The sequence below is a fragment of the Neovison vison genome, chromosome 13, assembly GCF_020171115.1.
Source record: "Neovison vison isolate M4711 chromosome 13, ASM_NN_V1, whole genome shotgun sequence".
NCBI lineage: Eukaryota > Metazoa > Chordata > Mammalia > Carnivora > Mustelidae > Neogale > Neogale vison.
In genome coordinates this window covers 117,895,013-117,912,631 of record NC_058103.1, presented here as the reverse complement: position 1 = coordinate 117,912,631, position 17,619 = coordinate 117,895,013, and the positions used below count along the sequence as shown (strand labels likewise).

Below are 17,619 nucleotides of genomic sequence, written 5' to 3'. Positions count from 1 at the left end.
AGTAATTAGGAGTCAGATCTCTGGATTCCTTTAATCTAGAATGTTCTACAGCCTTTCTTTGTCTTTTATGACACTTGATTTTTTTTTTTGTTTTTTTGTTTTTTGACACTGATATTTTTTTTAAGAATGCAATCCCTACCTCTTCCTCCGCCTCATTTTTGTTTACTTCTAACCGAACATTCCTCATTTTTTACTTGTCTAATGTTTCCTTATGATTCAATTGAGATTATGCATTCTTAGAATACTGCATAGGAGGTGCTGTGTCCTTCTCCAGGGATCACATGTTCAAGCACAGTGTCCTTTTATTCCTCATTGGTAATGTTGATTTTGCTCACTTGATAAAGTTTTTTATTCACCCTTATAATTAATAAGCCATCTGTGGAGAGACATTTTAAGAACGTGCAAATAGTCTGTTCCATATCAGATTTCCCCCAGATTTAGCATCCATTAATGACTTTTGCTGGATTTAATCTTTACCATGAGGGTTGCAGAACGATAATTTTCCAACTCCAACACTCCCTCTGTATTTACCAGTTGGTGCTTGGCATTCTAACCTAAGTAGGTGCCCTTTTCCTCCCCGCCCTGCCCACATTTATGTATTTGTTACTTATTTATTGTTGGTATATTTCTTTTTTTCCCATTGGCTTATAATTTTATTACTCTACTTCAGTGTTTGAGTACTTAAGTTTTCCCAGATTTGGCCATTTGGGTGTCCCCTCCATCTGGTTTTTGTGTTAAGACTAGGTTTTTTAACATATCTGTCTCTAGTTTGTGTCCATTTAAAGGCACTTTTTATATTTTATTTCTTAAATCTAATTGATGAATGAAAAGGACAAGGCACTAAACAAAATTATCCTAGTAGATCAATGACTTTGTTTAAATAATTAATAACACAAAGTGTGTAGATATAGGCTCTCTCATAATAGTCCATTTTAGGTCCATAGGATGAGGTCATTCCTTTTTATGTTCTTTGTGTCCCCCGATTTTAGTACTCCACTCTTCTGGTTCTTAAAAGGCCAATTGATGTATGAGATCATTCTCCGAATGGGTTGGGGATAGAGAAACAAAGTAATATTCCATTCTTTCTCCTGGGAAGACTAAGTGTGCCTGTATGGCCTTCAGTCCTCTTGAGGATTCTAGTGGCCATGTGTAGATTAGAGGAATAACTGTAATATCTTCTTGTGAATATTTTATGAGAATGGTCTCAATAGAACTTGTCTTCATTAAGTTAGAAAAGGCAATAAATAGTCTAAAGAATCACAATCATCTATTTCTTTTATAATTGAGAGATTGTATTTTATTCTATCCATATGATTTCTTTATTCTCCTTAAACCTTATCCCTTATATACTTTCTTTCCATGTTCCAGTTGTTCTCTGTTGTCTTGAAGGAGTTCACTGATAGTTTACCCAGATAAGATCTATTTCTTGAAAATAATTGCACAATTCTTTTCCTAGCGCTACCTTGATGAAGCAGACAGAGATAAGGAGCGTTACATGAAGGAACTGGAGCAGTATCAGAAGACTGAGGCCTACAAGGTCTTCAGTAGGAAAACCCAGGACCGTCAGAAAGGCAAATCTCATAGGCAAGGTACCAGAACCAGAAGGAAATATTTTTGTAGTTTGTTGTGCCTGATAGAGTGTCACAAAGCCTGCTGTTAAAGTGATGAATGTAAAAGACAGGTTTCCATCATTTCTCTATTCTACATTCACTTACAAACAGCACCTTGGAATTTTATTAAAATCACATTGCTCTCATTTAAAATTTTCAGTTGGATTTCCATAGCCAGTATCAAACAATTTGACTGGTGTTCCACGACCCTTTTTGGCTGCCTGTGCATTTTTTCTAATTCCCGGTTTAGGCGTTTCTCTGCCTTTAAACACGTCTGTCTACTAAACTCCATACCTGCCGTTCTTCAACACCTCTAAGCCTTCATGCACCATTTCTCCCAGCCCGCAGTGACCATCCTTCTCATTCATCCATTCATGTTTTCCTGTCCTCGAACAGTACTTAGTGAGCACTCCTGGGATGCATCAGGCTTTCACCTAGGCATTAAAGATGCTACAGTGAACAAGACAGACAAGACCCCAGTCTTCACTGATCTTTTGTCCTCTGTTAAATTTACTCATCACACCATTCAAGTATTGCTTTAAGCTCCCTTTCTTCAGGAGACATTGCCAAAGAAACCCCACCCACAGCTAGTCTGTTGTGCAGACAGCCTTTGGCGGGCATCTCCTGTCCACTCTCCCACTCTGTTCTCTTCAGAGGTAGGAACTGTGTCTGCTGTTCTTTTGTGTCTGACTGTAACTAACTGTGGTGTGGCACAGTTCATTTCCTTGGGTTTTGTTATTGTTTTGTTTTGTTCTTCATATTAACAATGTTCTCTTATTCTTTCATATTTTTAGATGCGGCCCGGCAGGCAACTCATGATCATGAGGTAATTCCCTTTGTCTACCTATCATGTATCTATTTAGAGTAATATTACTGTTTCTCATGCTATTGGACCTTTTTTTTTTTTTAAAATGAATAACAGAATATTTCCTATCCCATAATTTGGATGGGGTGAGTTGCTTTTGCTCAAAGATTCTTACTGTATGGCGGACACTTACCATGGGTCTGTCCTTGAACTGCTGCCCCTAACTCTGGTCCTTTCTTGTGGTCCAAGAATTTTATTGCCTTGACACACTAAAGATGGCTGGAATTTGGAGCGAGGTGTGGAAATAAGGACCAGCTGAAAGCCATAACTTGGTCATAGTTCATCATCCTCTGATTCCTCACTCGGACTCTCAGAAACTTGTGGTTCAGGGAATCCAACATTCAGTTAAAATGAACTATTCAACCGCAGTGTCAGCAGAGCGCAAGTGACAGTATCTTGGTTCCTGGCTCACTGGCATTTACTTGTTTACTGGCCTTTTCCCCTCCATTTGGTTTAGCCTATCACCCATAGGATTTAGGCATGTGTGTCTTGACTATGCGGCAAAGAGAGCTTTAAATATATATGTAGCCCAAGGTTTACATGTGGTTGTAAGAAAATAAACTTTTTTAGTAATTCCACACTTTAAAATGCTCAGTGACTTTTTGTCACTTTCCAAATCCCATTCAGCTCAGCGGTCTGAGTCTTCTGTAATTAAGTCCCAACTTCCTTTCCAAACACCTTAACTCTCACACTTCCCGTGTATATCTATGTACTTAAAAACCTTTATTCCTTGGGCGCCTGGGTGGCTCAGATAGTTAGCCGTCTGCCTTCTTCTCAGGTCATCATCTCCAGGTCCTGGGATTGAGCCGCATGTCCAGCTTCTAGCTCAGCAAGGAGTCTGCTTCCTGCTTCTCTCCCTCTGCCTCTCCCTCTGCTTGTGCTCTCTCTCTCTCTCTCAAACGAATGAATAAAATCTTTTTTAAAAGAAAATAAAAACCTTTCCCGCTCATTCTCTTCCACGTGCCCCATCCGCTTCAGCCTCATGCCTACATTCCTATTCTTTCTTTCACAAAAATACTTTTCTCTCTCACTCATTTTTTCCACTACCCCTTCACCATCATCCTGTTCTGCCTCACTGACCTCTAGCCATCCATCATCAAGCTCTGTTTCAAGTTCCATCTCCTCCTTCAAGCTTTTCCTGTGCCCTCCAGCTTCCTTTAACCCTCACAGCTCTCTGTATTTTCCATACATACTTAGCTGATGTAGCTAAGGTGTTGAGGTTATTCAAGTCCTTCTATTACTCACACTCTTGGATTGTAATCTTTTGGAAAGAAGCATGATCTAGTTCCCATCTTGTGCTGCCCCATACCACCTAGCATGAAGCACTTGCATTGGGAAGTGTCCCATAAATTTTTTTTTTGCTCAAAACCCATTTGTTGAAATACCAGTGGAAATTGACAGAAAAGAGTTTTCTTATGTACTCTTGTGAGCATTTAGTTCTAAGAAATAATTTCTTTAAAATAATAACTAATTTATCTTTGACCTCTAGTTCTCATACATATTTAAGCATTGGTGACCTTGAAAACAGAGAGAAAACATTTAGATTCACAAGTTAAGCAGATTTATTATTATCCCTGAATTAGAAAATAAGAAGTACAATAAAAGCATTTTATTCTTCAAATAAATCCTATGTAACTGTAGATATATGACGTCTCTGTGCTCTAATTAGAGTGAAATATTACAATTTTTTTTACTTAAGAAACTGTATACATACTTTATATATAAAATCCTAATTGAATAGTGTTGCAAGCTTTCCATATTGCCAAATACTTGTATAATTACTTATTTCTCCTTTTATTTGTCACTGCCCACCTACCAATATCATGAGATTTCCATACTTCTTTTTTCCCTTATTATGTATCCTTTGTAACTTCTTTGTCCTTAATGGTTACAAAAGAGAACTTGGACAATAATCTAAAACATTAGATCTCACACTTTCTAGTCAACTACTAACTCCTTTCATCACTATGAATTTTGTTGGCCTAATTGTATGTGGCATTGTGTCTTCAGTAAGGCCCATAGTTTTAGTCAGGAAAAATTTGGTAGATTTACTCAGTCACAGAAGCTGCTGCTGATGATTTGAGAAGTGAAGCTTTTTATTAAATGAGGCTTTTTATTTATTAAATGAAGCTTCTTATTTTTATTCACATGATTTCACCTGGTAGGAATTTCTGTGATTTATGAAAAGGAATCAGTCTCCCAGTGATTTCTCTGTCTTAGGATCAGACACATGTTAAAGGAAAACAAGCAGAGAGTAGGTGAAGAGCCACAGTCGTTCCTCAAATGTGTATACAGTAGGCTCTGTAAATCTGTCAGTTGCTCTCCCCACACCAGGTTAAAGCTCTCTTAACAAGGTTATTGTTAAGAGATTAATGTCCCTCACTTTATCAGTTTTCATTTTTCATTGATTACTATCTTTCCTAAACTAGGCAATTTCAAAACAATTGCAGAAAAAAAAAAAAGAACTGGTTTGAGTTTTTAAACATAGTTACAGAGTGATTTCCTTACATATACTTTCTTAGCATAATGCTTCAGAAAGTAAGTAAAGTAAGAAAAGTAAGAAAGCACCACAAGTGAAAAGCAGCCACAGGGAAGCCCATGGAAAGGAGAAACTGAATCAGACCTTAAAGATGCCCCAGGTTTTGTGGGGGACACCTGGAGGTGGGTGAAATGGCTTGAGCAGAGTTATGAGTAAGTTAATAAAAGATCTGGTATCTCACAAAATACCTAAAACATAGATTCTAAGTACATGCTTATTTCCCTTTATTTATCCTATTAGGAGTAAAATGACAAGTGTAGTAGAATAGTATTCCAGCTCACTTCAGAAATACTAAGAACTTCAGAAATTCTCTGAACTGACCACCCCACCCCACCCCCCATTTTATGGGTGAGAAGAGTGATCTGCCCAAGACAGGAAAGAATTTCCGCAGAATCACTTAATGAATTAGAGGCACAGGTCTGAGAGAAATGCAGGCCTCAGTATCCCAGGCCACACCTGCCACACTATGGGGAACACACTGGTGTTGCAAGTGAAAATGGGCCTGGTTGCTGGGGATGTCCCCAAATTTGTTGCCAGTTAAAACAAATTATATCATTTGTATACAGAAAAGAAACCTGTCACATTCCCAACTGGAACTTGGATTCCGAAGACATTGTTACAGGGGCGCTTGGGTGGCTCAGTGGGTTAAAGCCTCTGCCTTCGGCTCAGGTCATGATCCCAGGGTCCTGGGATTGAGCCCCGGCATCGGGCTCTCTGCTCAGCAGGGAGCCTGCTTCCCTTCCTCTCTCTCCGCCTGCCTCTCTGCCTGCTTGTGAACTCTGTCAGTCAAAAAATAAATTAATTAAAAAAAAAAAATCAAAGACATTGTTACAATTGCAGGTGCTGGCAAGTGCGTGCCAGAGCTGCAGAAACAGTGACCTGAGAGCCACTGGAGTGTCGCGCGTAGCAGTGGGGCACTCCGCCCAGTACACAGGATTGAGAGTGTTCCCTAAAGTAAAGGGCACTTGAGAGAAGCTTGTCCAATTCTATGAAATTCTGGCCCTGAACCTAGATCACAGCAAAATAGGTTCCGTTCAGAAGAGCCTCTGTTCTCTTACCCTCCACTCCATGTATAGAATGAAAAACCAAAGTGAAGAACGTTTTTGCTCCTCTCAGATCAAAAGGCAGTCCTCCAGACACAGGAGTGAACCTGTGTTACTCTCAAGAAACATCCCGCGTGAGGACCAAGATAGAAACAATAATTCAGTTTCTCCTTTAATTTATGAGAAATGACAAAATGACACTCAGCCTGAACAAATTAGACCCTTTCGATGAAGAGGTAATGAAATCCTTATGATTTTAATCCCTTGAGCGATCCTTGGAATAGCTTAAGTATATCCGAGCCCCCAGGAGGATCCTCTCCATTCCCAGTAATGTACTCAGTAATGGGAGAGTGCTGATGGTTTTTATTACCACTCTTCCGTTAAGTAGAATTTCTGTTGCCTTTCAGAGACTGAACGTTTCATTTAATTGCTTTCGTGTTTCTTATTTTACACTCTAAGAATTTGTACCAAGAGGCAGTGTGTTAATACACCTATGAGGTGCTGTGCTCTCGCTTATGCAGTTAGCTCGGTTTGGGCCACTCTGGTGAAGAGGAGAAGAGAATTACCAGTCCGATAAGAGTCAGGGGACTTGGAGAGGGCTCTTGGTACCACGGTAATGGGAACCAAGCATCCCTCCCTACCCTTCTCAGCCGTGGATATTCAGACCTGTGGCTAGGGGACTGATCTCATATGAGGCTGTGCGGTTAAGTAGGAGACTGAAAAAGGTAGGATGATAAAGTCTAAGACTAGACGAGGTCATTTGTGGACTTCTGTTACACTTTGTTTATGTTGAAATTGTATGTCATAAGTGTTCTATTTTCCTGTAGCAACCCGGCAGCAGGGTTAAAGTGTTCGTAAGCCTGCAGAGTCGAGAGAAAGCCACCATGAAATATGCCTAGGATCCCTTCTGGCACCAGCTTCCCTTGCCCATACTTTGGTTCTATTTCAAACCACTAGGAACTAGCCCCAGATAGAGCTTTACATGTTGAAATGGGGGCTTTCACTGATAATTTTATTGTTTATTTTTAAATTGTTTAAATTATTTTTAAGTTGAAGTTTTGCTTGCCTTGTTTAAAGATAAAAATTAAGTGCTCTGAAGGACTTAACATCTTAGATGCCTCCCTTGATCAACTGCCATTGGCAGGCTGTTCACACAGTCCAGCCCACTGACAAGGCAGACGCCAGTATGAAAACAGGAGCTTGGCCATCAGAATCCCCTTATAGACTGTTAACTGCTTAGCTTTCTACTGGGCACCAGATCATATTTGTGTTCAAAGTTAAGAGACTAGTGGTGGCAAGAGTAGGGAAGATATTCTATCTCTGGCTTTAAACTTACTTTTTTAGCAGTGCCTTTAGATTTTTTTTTTTTTAACTGTTCTTTATGTTAGAAAGGTTTTGGAATCTTCAAATTTCACTAACTATTTCTTCAGTGCTCATTTCCTGCTGTTGTCTTTACCACCTTATATTATGCAAGATTTTGAACACTGTGCCTGTACACTTGGGATTTATATTTCTAATGCTTTCAGATTCAGATTCACTATAGAAATGGCAGCCAAAGCATCTTGAAAGTGACTTTATCCTTAAGGGCCATCATGGGATATATTTTGCAGTAATTTTATGAGGCCTTATTTTTTAAATTTTATTTTTAAATTCCCCAAATTGGTGAATTAATTTTAGCCTTTGTTATTTTCTATCTCACATAATCCCTCGCTGTTCTCATTTTTAGAGCCTACTTATTTCTAACTTCTTGATTTTATTTTGTTTTGTTTTTCCCTGCATTTGAAGAAAATCTAAAATGTCCCCAATTGTAGGCTGCCCCTCAAGTAAGTGAAGCAGTAGTACCAATAGAATGCCATTGTTGTGCTCATGGTTGGCAGAGTTCTTACTGTCCATTCTGCAAACTTAGAATGGACAGCCCTATCTCAAAGCATTTTACATGCATAACCAACAGAAGCAACTGAAAAAAAACACCTAGAAATTCCCTTTTTCTATTCCTGCCTCAACCACTTGCACAGCTGTATACCGTTGACTGTTTAAAGCACATAGTTGAGAAATGGCTTCCATATTCTCCATTAGGAAAATTTATGTAGAGGTTTTTTTTTTTTTAAGATTTTTATTTATCTATAAAAGAGAAAAAGAACATGAGCACAGGGGTATAAGTAGAGGGAGAGGGACGAGCAGACTCTGCCTTGAGTGCCAAGCCCAACTTGGGATTTGATCTCAGGACCCAGAGATCATGACCTGAGCCGAATCAAGAGCTGGATGTTCAACTGACTGAGCCATCCAGGCGCCCCTATGTAAGTTTGTTTTAAGATTTCTCATTGCACAACAGTTGTGCACCTAAGAGAACTGAATACTTAACATACGTGAGCTCTTTAAAGGTTGATTCTAGTTAAAAGGTGAATACATTTCCCGCACACCTCCACCTGAACTGAGGACTGCGCACCCTACTGTTTCTGTAAGGAACACATGGCCTTCAGGCTTTACCTATTCAGTTTAGCTTCTGTTTAAGATTAGCTGTTTTGGGGGCGCCTGGGTGGCTCAGTCATTAAGTGTCTGCCTTCAGCTCAGATCATGATCCCAGGGTTCTGGGATTGAGCTCCCCTCCTCCGCAGGGAGCCTGCTTCTCCCTCTCCCTTTGCTGCTTCCCCTGTTTGTGCATGCTCTCTCTCTGTCAAATAAGTAAATTAAAAAAAAAAAAAAAGAAAAGTTACTTGTTTTATAGGATGCCTGTGTAGCTCAGTTGATGGAGCATGAGACTCTTGACCTTAGGGTCATGAGTTTGAACCCCACATTGGGCTTAGAGATTACTTTAAAAAAAAAAAAAAAGGAATTCACAATTTTGTGAAAACACTAATTTGGAAAGATATATCCACCCCTACCTATGTGTACTACAGCATTATTTACAATAGCCAAGATATGGAAGCAACCCAACTATTCATCAATAGATGAATGGATAAAGAAGATCCACACAGGGGCGCCTGGGTGGTTCAGTCATTAAGCATCTGCCTTCAGCTCAGGTCATGATCCTGGGGTCCTGGGATCGAGCCCCACATCAGGCTCTCTGCTCAGCAGGAAGCCTGCTTCTTCCTCTCCCACTCCCCTTGCTTGTGTTCCCTATGTCACTGTGTCTCTCTCTGTCAAATAATAAATAAAATCTTCAAAATGTTTTTAAAAAGAAGATATACACACCCATATATACACATGCCTTTGGTGGAATATTACTTAGCCATAAAAAATAATGGAATTTTGCTTTATGTGACAACCCATATGGATCTAGAGAGTATTATGCTAAATAAAAATAAGTCAGAGAAAGACAAATACCATATGATCTCACTTATACATGGAATCTTAAAAAAAAGAAAAGACTAGACAAAAAGCAGAAACAGACCCCATAGATACAGAGAATAAACTGGTGGTTGCAAGAGGGATGGGGGCAGAGGGATAGGCAAAGTGGGTGAAGGGCAGTGAGAGGTACAACCTTCCAGTTATGGGATGAATAAGTCACAGGGATAAAAGGTACAGCCTAGGGAATATAGTCAGTGCTATTGTAATGGCATTGTGTGGTGATGGATGGTAGCTACTCTTTGGTGGGCACAGCAGAATGTACAGATTTGTGAGATTACTGCATTGTACACCTGGTACTAATGTAACATTGTGTGTCAACTCTACTTCAGTAGAAGAGAAAAGAGGGGAAAAGAATTAACTGGGTGCCTGGGTGGCTCAGTCAGCTCAGCTTCTTCCTTCAGCTCAAGTCATGACCTCAGGGTCCTGGGATCCAGCCTTGCATCGGGCTCTCTGCTCACTGGAGCATCTGCTTCTCCCTCTCGCTCTGTGCTTGCTCTCCCACTTTCTCTTAAATAAATAAAATAAAGAAAAATAATAAAGAAAATTTTCTTTAAAAAATAATACAAAGAAATAAAAATCTTTAAAAAGAAAAAAAAAGAATTAACTGTTTTGTTACTCTTGATTTACAGAAAGAAACAGAGGTAAAGGAACGCTCTGTTTTTGACATTCCTATATTTACAGAGGAATTCCTGAACCACAGCAAAGGTAATTACCAAAGTATCATTTTGTGTTCCTCAGGTTTGTGACGGGGGGTTTCATTCTGAGGAGGGATTCGTTGCTCGGAAGCAGCGGTAGTGTTATTCTTGACCCTAGGACTGTTCTGGAGGGAGAAAACTCTTTCTGTTTCACTCTGTAGTAAGGGTGGCTACTCAAAAACCAGTGAGGGAAAACCAGGCCAGTTTGTCAAAGCTACTTTAGTCTCTGGATCAAAGGAAATAAATGTGCATCACTAATTCAGTTGCTTTCAGACTCTTAGCCTGAAACCCTTTGTATAAACAAAAGCTTACATGGGCATCCAGAATATAAAATAAGGAAGAGCAAAGCTGACCCCATTGCAGTAAAGATGGAGACCCACAGCTGTGCTTCCAGCCTCCCAGGATCCCCCTGTGAAAGCCCCTCGGGCTGCTTCTTGCACAGTATAAATAAATAAACAAACAAACAAATACTGAGAATTGCAACTGTTCCTTGCAATCTTAAGTAGGAATATGACCAGCTTTAAGAATTAAAATAGCTCTGGGGAACCAGGCATTTTATTGCTGAAATTGCTATCTGGAAGGCTCTAATGAGACTAGGGAGTTGAGGTGGGGTAGCTAATTAGAGACAGCTGAGCAAAACTTCCTTGTAAGAGTCTTCGGGAATCCTAGGAGACTCCCAAGTGCTCCATGTGCCCTGTGTGGGGCGTGTGTCCTCAGCTCGGGAGGCAGAGCTCCGCCAGCTCCGGAAATCCAACATGGAGTTCGAGGAGAGGAATGCAGCCCTGCAGAAGCACGTGGAGAGCATGCGCACCGCAGTGGAGAAGCTGGAGGTGGATGTGATCCAGGAGCGGAGCCGCAACACCGTCCTACAGCAGCACCTGGAGACCCTGCGGCAGGTGTTGACCAGCAGCTTTGCCAGCATGCCCTTGCCTGGTAACGTCACCCTTACCTGGGCAATTCCGTGATGGGGGAGGGAGCAGGTTCTGTCTTGTGTTGGTATCAGTGGGGTGAGGTCTCCCCACCCGGAAGATAATCAATAGAATAAGGGTTTTTGTTCACTCAGAGGTTGCTGTGGGTCTTGTAACAGTATCTCAGTATTGGCTTGAGGCTCTCCAGCCATTTAAATTTTTCTCCAATTATATTTTCATGTAATTTGCTTTCCTTTCTATTAAGCTTAATTTGATATTCAGAATAATGAAAGCTGAGTAATAAATCCTGAGTAGAGCATTTTTCTTATACATGTCTGCTCGCTTTGTAGTTTTGTTTTAATGGGAAGAAAGAGGAAAACAAACATTGGTATTTTTTTATATCCTCTTTCCTGTGAAGGATAATCACAGCAGAAAGCTGGGAGAGTCTCTAACTTCTTGTTATATTACAGCTACTGGTATATACGGTAGAACAACTATATAGCCCGTCTTTTTATTTGGGCTATGTGGATTAAGTTCATTCCTTTGAGGTCTCAGAGTCTCTCCTCTGAAATGAAAATCTTTTCTGTGGAGCAGACCAAGACCCCACACTTACTGTGGAGTCACTTAAGTGTGCTGTGGTTGAACTGAATAGGAAGGATTTTCTTTCTTTCTCTCCTTATCTCACTTCAGGAAGTGGAGAGACACCTACCGTGGACACCATTGACTCCTATATGAACAGACTGCACAGTATTATTTTAGCTAATCCCCAAGACAATGAGAACTTCATAGCTACAGTTCGAGAAGTTGTGAACAGGCTTGATCGTTAGGGAATGGTGAGTGCTCACTGATGCAATAAGTATGTGCCAACACGTCATCCAAAATAAGGCAGTAGGCTTTCTCAGAGCTACTAAAACTCTAGCAATACATCAAATAAATGTGTTGGAGACTTGATTAAAACTACTGCTACATGGTTACTAAATATAGGAAATAATGTCAGAATAGAGTTCTTTCTCATGCCTGCCTCAGTGTGATTTAGTGGAAAGAGCATGATTTTTTTGCGGTTGAACCTCCGTTCCAGCTTTGTTAGCTAGTCGCTGTATTCTCCGGTGTTAGTTTCCCGAAGGGTTTTGAAGAGTGAATGAGAAGCTTAGAAGAAATCACCCCCAAAACAGCGCTTAGAACAAAATAAGTATCACTTAATTGTTAAGCTTCCTTTTCCCTTGAAAATACTAATGAACACTTACAACAGCAGTCACAGACACATCACATGTATATAAACCTACGTAAAAAGCTTTTCATTCAGCACTCGATACCAGAGTAACTATTGTATGTTAGATGTCACTGTGGACTAGCCTTACAGTGAAACAGCTATTGCCTGTTTAAAGAGATTTAGACTTTTTAAAAAAGGTGAAGGGGGACTCCTGGCTGGCTGAGTCAGAAAAGCACACAACCCTTGATCTTGGGGTCATGAGTTCCAGCCCCACAATGGGCCCAGAGATTCCTTAAATAAAATAAAAAATGAAAAGACTTCAAATCGATTTAAAAAATAAATTCTCAGGCAAAAAAGAGAGGAGAGAGAAAATAAGCCTTCTAAAATATTTTCAACAAATGACTAGTAGCATGTGTTATGTCCTCTTAGAAAAGAAAAAAACGTACATTTCCAGAAAGTCTCTGACCATATAAACTTTTTTGGTGCTAATGATAGTCATCGGGTGTGATTTCTTAAATAGAACTCGTATGTATTCACCTAAATTCCTAGAGCAAGTGTGCCCTGTACTATGCCATCCCACAGAATTGACATCCCTTTGGTCTGCAGCAGACTTATAAACTGTGGAAGTCCTAAGACCATATGGTGAGGTGGCCATGTATGGGTAGAAAGACAAAAGTGGACAGCAGGATATGCTCCTTACAATGGCTAGTCATGGATTTGAATCTTTATTTATTTGTCCTGCAGGTACCTAAGCACACTCATAGACATATTCATATTCTAGTATGGTTTGGACCTTGAGCAAAACGTCTAAGAATAAATAAAACCCATGACTTTGTCTAATGAGGCAACATCTGCTAGCAGAGACAAAAAGCAGGAGTCTCTCCTTGGCCATCCCACTGGATGGTAACTGCAAAACAATTCATTATACTTTAGCCTCAGCCGTGCTCTGATGGGGAAAGGATTACCGTCCTTCTAGTGGGTAGCCAGATGGAACAGCCCGTACTTCTAAGAGATGGCTGGTCTGCCTACAGGATAAAGAAATGGCATTACTGCTGCTGTTTATGAAAGGAACAGCTTGTAAATCTAGGCCTGGGATTTTCAGGAGCTCATCATCTTTCTCATTTTCACACAGTGTTTTCAATTAGCACTCTTGTAGGCTTGAAAAGAGAGAGCCGGGAGAAACTGTGGAAGATTGTGGAAGAACACAGTAATTGATAACATGGTGTCTCCTCACGTAGGTCTAGGGCAGTTATTACAAGTTTTGAGCCAAAAGTGGTTTTCTGTTTTGAGCATTTTGCCAGTAAGACTCTCCTCGAGCTTTGCCTCTCTCAGGATATGAACTGTAGTATCGGCTTTCAGAGGTGTCGTGGAAAACCTAGAATGTTACCATTATCCTTGGTTTTAACCTCTGTTTTGCTTTTGGAAAACAGAAATAACTGAAATGTGAACCGATTTTATTACTTCGGATTCTTACAATCTAGTCATGCAAGCATAACTAAGAGTAGGTAGTTCCCCACACCCCTCGAAACTGTCAAATGAAACAATTATGAAGACTGTGATTAATACTGGCTTGGCCTCATTATACAAATATGTGCAGACAGCTATGCCTGATGTCCCCAGCATTCCTGGTGCAATTAATTACTCTGACGTGAGCTTGGCCAAGTTTTCATCCACTGTCAGGAGCCAATGAGTGAAGGGAAGCCAGTGTTCTACAGTTTTGGGGAGCATATTAGAGCTGGAAGGAACCTTCAGAAATCCCAACATTTTACATAGGAAGAAACTGGGTCCCGAAGAGGTGAGATTTCTTGCCTGAAAAATAAGTAGATGAGTGCAGAATCCAGGACAAGAACATGTGTACCTAAATTCTGGTTCAGTAAAGTTTCTAAAACATTGCTATAAGGTGTGGGGGCAGGTGTAAGGCGAAGACACTAAAAAGCCTTGGAATGTGAGCATTAAGATAAATAGGAAGCAAATAGAAAAACTTACGATCCAATAATTGTAATGTTATAAAATTTTGGTCAACCCATTTAAAAATCATTTTTATAGACGTACAATGAAAGACTTGCCCCAGCTGTCACCTTTCTCTGTATCTTACTGGTACCTAGAAAAAAAGTAGGGCTGGGAGGAAACCATGGGGCAATTTCACACTGAGAGGTGACCAATGTCACATAAACTGTCAAAATCCATATGTTACTTGATTTCAGTTTAACCAAATGAAAAATATTCAGCTCTTTGAGGAAAAAAAAAAACAAACCCCTTTCTTACGCGATTGCATTTAGCAATGTAAGAAAATGTATTGATCCTCTGCACACAATACCTTTCTATATACATGCCAAGATTTTTAGATTTCTGCTTGAAGAAAATTGGTTTTGATTGATTATACATTCTTTGGACTAAAATGGAGTACTAATTTTCCATCATCCAATTTGGCCCCGATGGTTGCTTTTCTGTGTTGGGCTGACGATTTTCCTACCTCCCTATTGTTGCTGAACTGGAGCTGGGCCACGTTTCATTGAAATGTTATCTAAAACATCTCAGTGAGCTTGTCTGTTTGCAGCTTTATGAGTTCTTTTGTCTACACTCACCCTGCTTCTCACCTCAACCCTACCAAAAATAGAACAGAGCATTTTTTTTTTTTTTTTTAAACCCAGAGCCCTAACCTCTCTGATCAGTGCTTATTACCTTTTTGGTATCTTCATTGTTTTTCTCCCTCCCAATCCTACAGGTCTTAGAGCTCCATGACGTTCTGTAAGTGGTTTTACTTGTGAGGAATGAGAAGCCATCCATGGACATATGAACTGAGTGGAGGCAGAGAGGGGGTACAGATTGCTCTGCTTGGGAAAGAACTATCAGTTAGGAGTTTAACGCCTTCACCCTGGGAAGCCATAGGAGAGAGCTGCTAGAGGAACATGGATACGCACTTCCTGTGGAACCGTCCTTGTGCAGCTTTGAAGCGTACAGCCCTTCTCCCGGGTCTCCAGTTTCCTGGCATCTGCATTTCTTTCTGATAAAGTGGGTCTGCATAGATTCTGCCGACCAGCAGCCCTGACCCTGCCCTCTCCTGCAGCAGGAAGGAAGCCTTCTCATTGCTTCACTTCACGTGGGACCCTTTTCTCAGTGGCTCCGGTTCTCTTACCTAGCTGTCACTTTTTTTTTTTTTTTTTTTTTAAGTACCTTTGGGGGTGATGTCTTATTTCCTTCACCCTCTTCAGGTTCGACATCTCCATTTTCTGACCTCTGGGCTCTGTTGCTCAGCGGGGCTCTGAAGGAGAGCTCCTCTCATTGGACAGGCCCAGGCTTCTCCCATCATTGTCCTGCTGTGACTCCAAAGAAAGGAGCTTCTTGTCGACAGTGCCCTGTGGAGCAAGGCTGTGTTTCCTACCCCAAACGGTGCTCAGTGGGTGCCGGCCCTCACCGAGGCTTTGTGATTGCTGCCCTGAAGGAGAATGCTCTTTCCTTCCTCCTTGCTACTGCCTGCTGTTTCCTAAGCACTGCTCCTGCACAGACACGGTCTGGTCCCAGCCCCAGCAAGGCTCTTCTGTTCCCATCTGTTGGCAGTGTCTTATGGAGCATTTTTGCTAAGGAAAAGGTCATTGGCAAACAGGAGAGAAAGGGAAAAGTAGTTTCTCATTTGGCATTAAAAACAAAAACCCAAAGTTTATCATGAGCGAGACCTGAGGGAATCCCTATATGCTCTAGGCACAAGGATAAGGACTGGTGGAAATGTTCAAAATTGTCTCTTGAGCTAATAAGCAAGAGCACAGAGGAATTTGTCTTCCCTCTGTAGCCACAACTGCAAAATCTACGTCAAAAGGACAGGCTTCCCTTCCTTTCCCCCTCTTAGGAAGTGATTCTTTTTTTTTTTAAACACCAAAAGGGAAGACAGCCTTCTGATTCTCATCTCAGGGTTTTGCTGTGTTGTGTTTTGTTGCTCTAGAGCGCAAGGCTGACAGTTGCAGCTGAGATCTTTGGAACCAAAGTGGCACATGCTGAGCCCATTGTCTAGGCACCACGCCACTGAAGCAGGTGGAAGTGTGTCCCCCTCACAATCTGCTCATGAGCCAGGGTACAAGCCAGAAACCCCCTGTCGGGTTGCTGCACCATCCTGTCTTCTCAGCATCTCCTTACCTGATTTCTTTATTATCCCAAAGGAAATAAAATAACAACAAAAACAACCTTGTTAAAAAATGCCATGTGAGCACATGTCAAATTTCCACGCACTGAAGCCTACACACAACTGCCTGGCAGTTTCTTAGAATAAGAGCCCATCTATCTGTCGCCATAAGCTAGCCTGCTTTGTTCTGTGTTTTCCTGTGTTCCTGCCCTCACCTGCTGTTCTTGTCACTTCCCTCAGCCTCCCTGCGTGCTCAGTCCAAGCTAGAATAGCCTGTGTGTGGCAGAAGGACCGCTAAGCCAGTTCTGGAAGTTTGTATCTGCCTTTCTGCCAGACACTTTGTCTCCTTTTTCTTTCCTCCTCGTATTTCTCTCTGTTTCTCCTTTGTGTCCATTTTGTGCCCCTTTGTTAGCAGCACTGTTGACCAGGAAAGGCTGTAACTTGGTCCAAAGATTATCATTCTCAAGACTCTAGCAAGGACATCCGACATTGACTTGAGACATTTGCATATTCAGGAATGCCCCAGATCTTGCCTACACTCTGAAACCATTCTTCACAAAATACGCAGCCTGCTTTCAAAATCCTGCCTCTCCCAGTAGCTACACACCTGACTCTGGTGGCTGGGATTCAGCCGCCACAAAACTGTCTGATTGTATAAAGCAGGTCTGTGTTGTTCAACCAGGAGGTGGTGAGTGAGGTTACGGGCTAACGCAGTACCTAATTCATGTTCCCCAATAAACTTGTAGATATTGTAGCACACGTATAGGTTCTTCTCCAGAAATAACTTGTTGCCTATTCAGTGTTACAGATCTCTTTTTTTTCTTTCATTAAAACACAAGGAGCAGCTGAGGAAAGTAAGACAAAGTGTTTTATTTCTGACAACATTAAATTTTAGGGGGAAAAATTTGTGTATATGTGTTTGGAACTATTGAAATGCCAAGTTTTCTGTACAAGTGTTTTTGTAATTAAACTTTTAGATTTTCTTTGTTTTTGAAGAAGTTGATATGCTTGCTTGACACTTGCCTCATTAAAACTTTTCTATGTTGAATCCACCTCATTCAATTTTCCCTGCATTGTAATTGGAAAAAAAAAAATGTCCTACCTCTGCCTTTTCATCTTAAAGACTTCGTCAACTCCACATTAATCATCAAGACTGTTATGCTTTTAAAACATTAACACATTCATTTTGCTAATTGCTTATTCAAAATGTGTCTTAGCCTGTTTGAGAGTTCAACTCTTTTAATGTATGTTGTAACAATACAGTGAGTTGTAATTCATTTTAATGTA

General features: G+C 40.8%; 1 protein-coding gene across 2 annotated transcripts in view; it reads left to right on the top strand.

Annotated features, from left to right (window-relative positions):
- The window catches only part of HMG20A (high mobility group 20A), a 75,175-nt gene extending 57,786 nt beyond the window's left edge, over nucleotides 1-17,389 (top strand). For both annotated transcript variants that reach the window (XM_044232058.1, XM_044232059.1), the window contains 6 exons: nucleotides 1,457-1,589; nucleotides 2,405-2,436; nucleotides 10,035-10,110; nucleotides 10,818-11,033; nucleotides 11,699-11,841; nucleotides 14,944-17,389. In XM_044232058.1, the coding sequence (XP_044087993.1) occupies nucleotides 1,457-1,589; nucleotides 2,405-2,436; nucleotides 10,035-10,110; nucleotides 10,818-11,033; nucleotides 11,699-11,835 (594 nt within the window). In that variant the 3' untranslated portion in view covers nucleotides 11,836-11,841; nucleotides 14,944-17,389. The remainder of the gene's footprint in view (nucleotides 1-1,456; nucleotides 1,590-2,404; nucleotides 2,437-10,034; nucleotides 10,111-10,817; nucleotides 11,034-11,698; nucleotides 11,842-14,943) is intronic.
- Nucleotides 17,390-17,619: the final 230 nt, after the last annotated feature.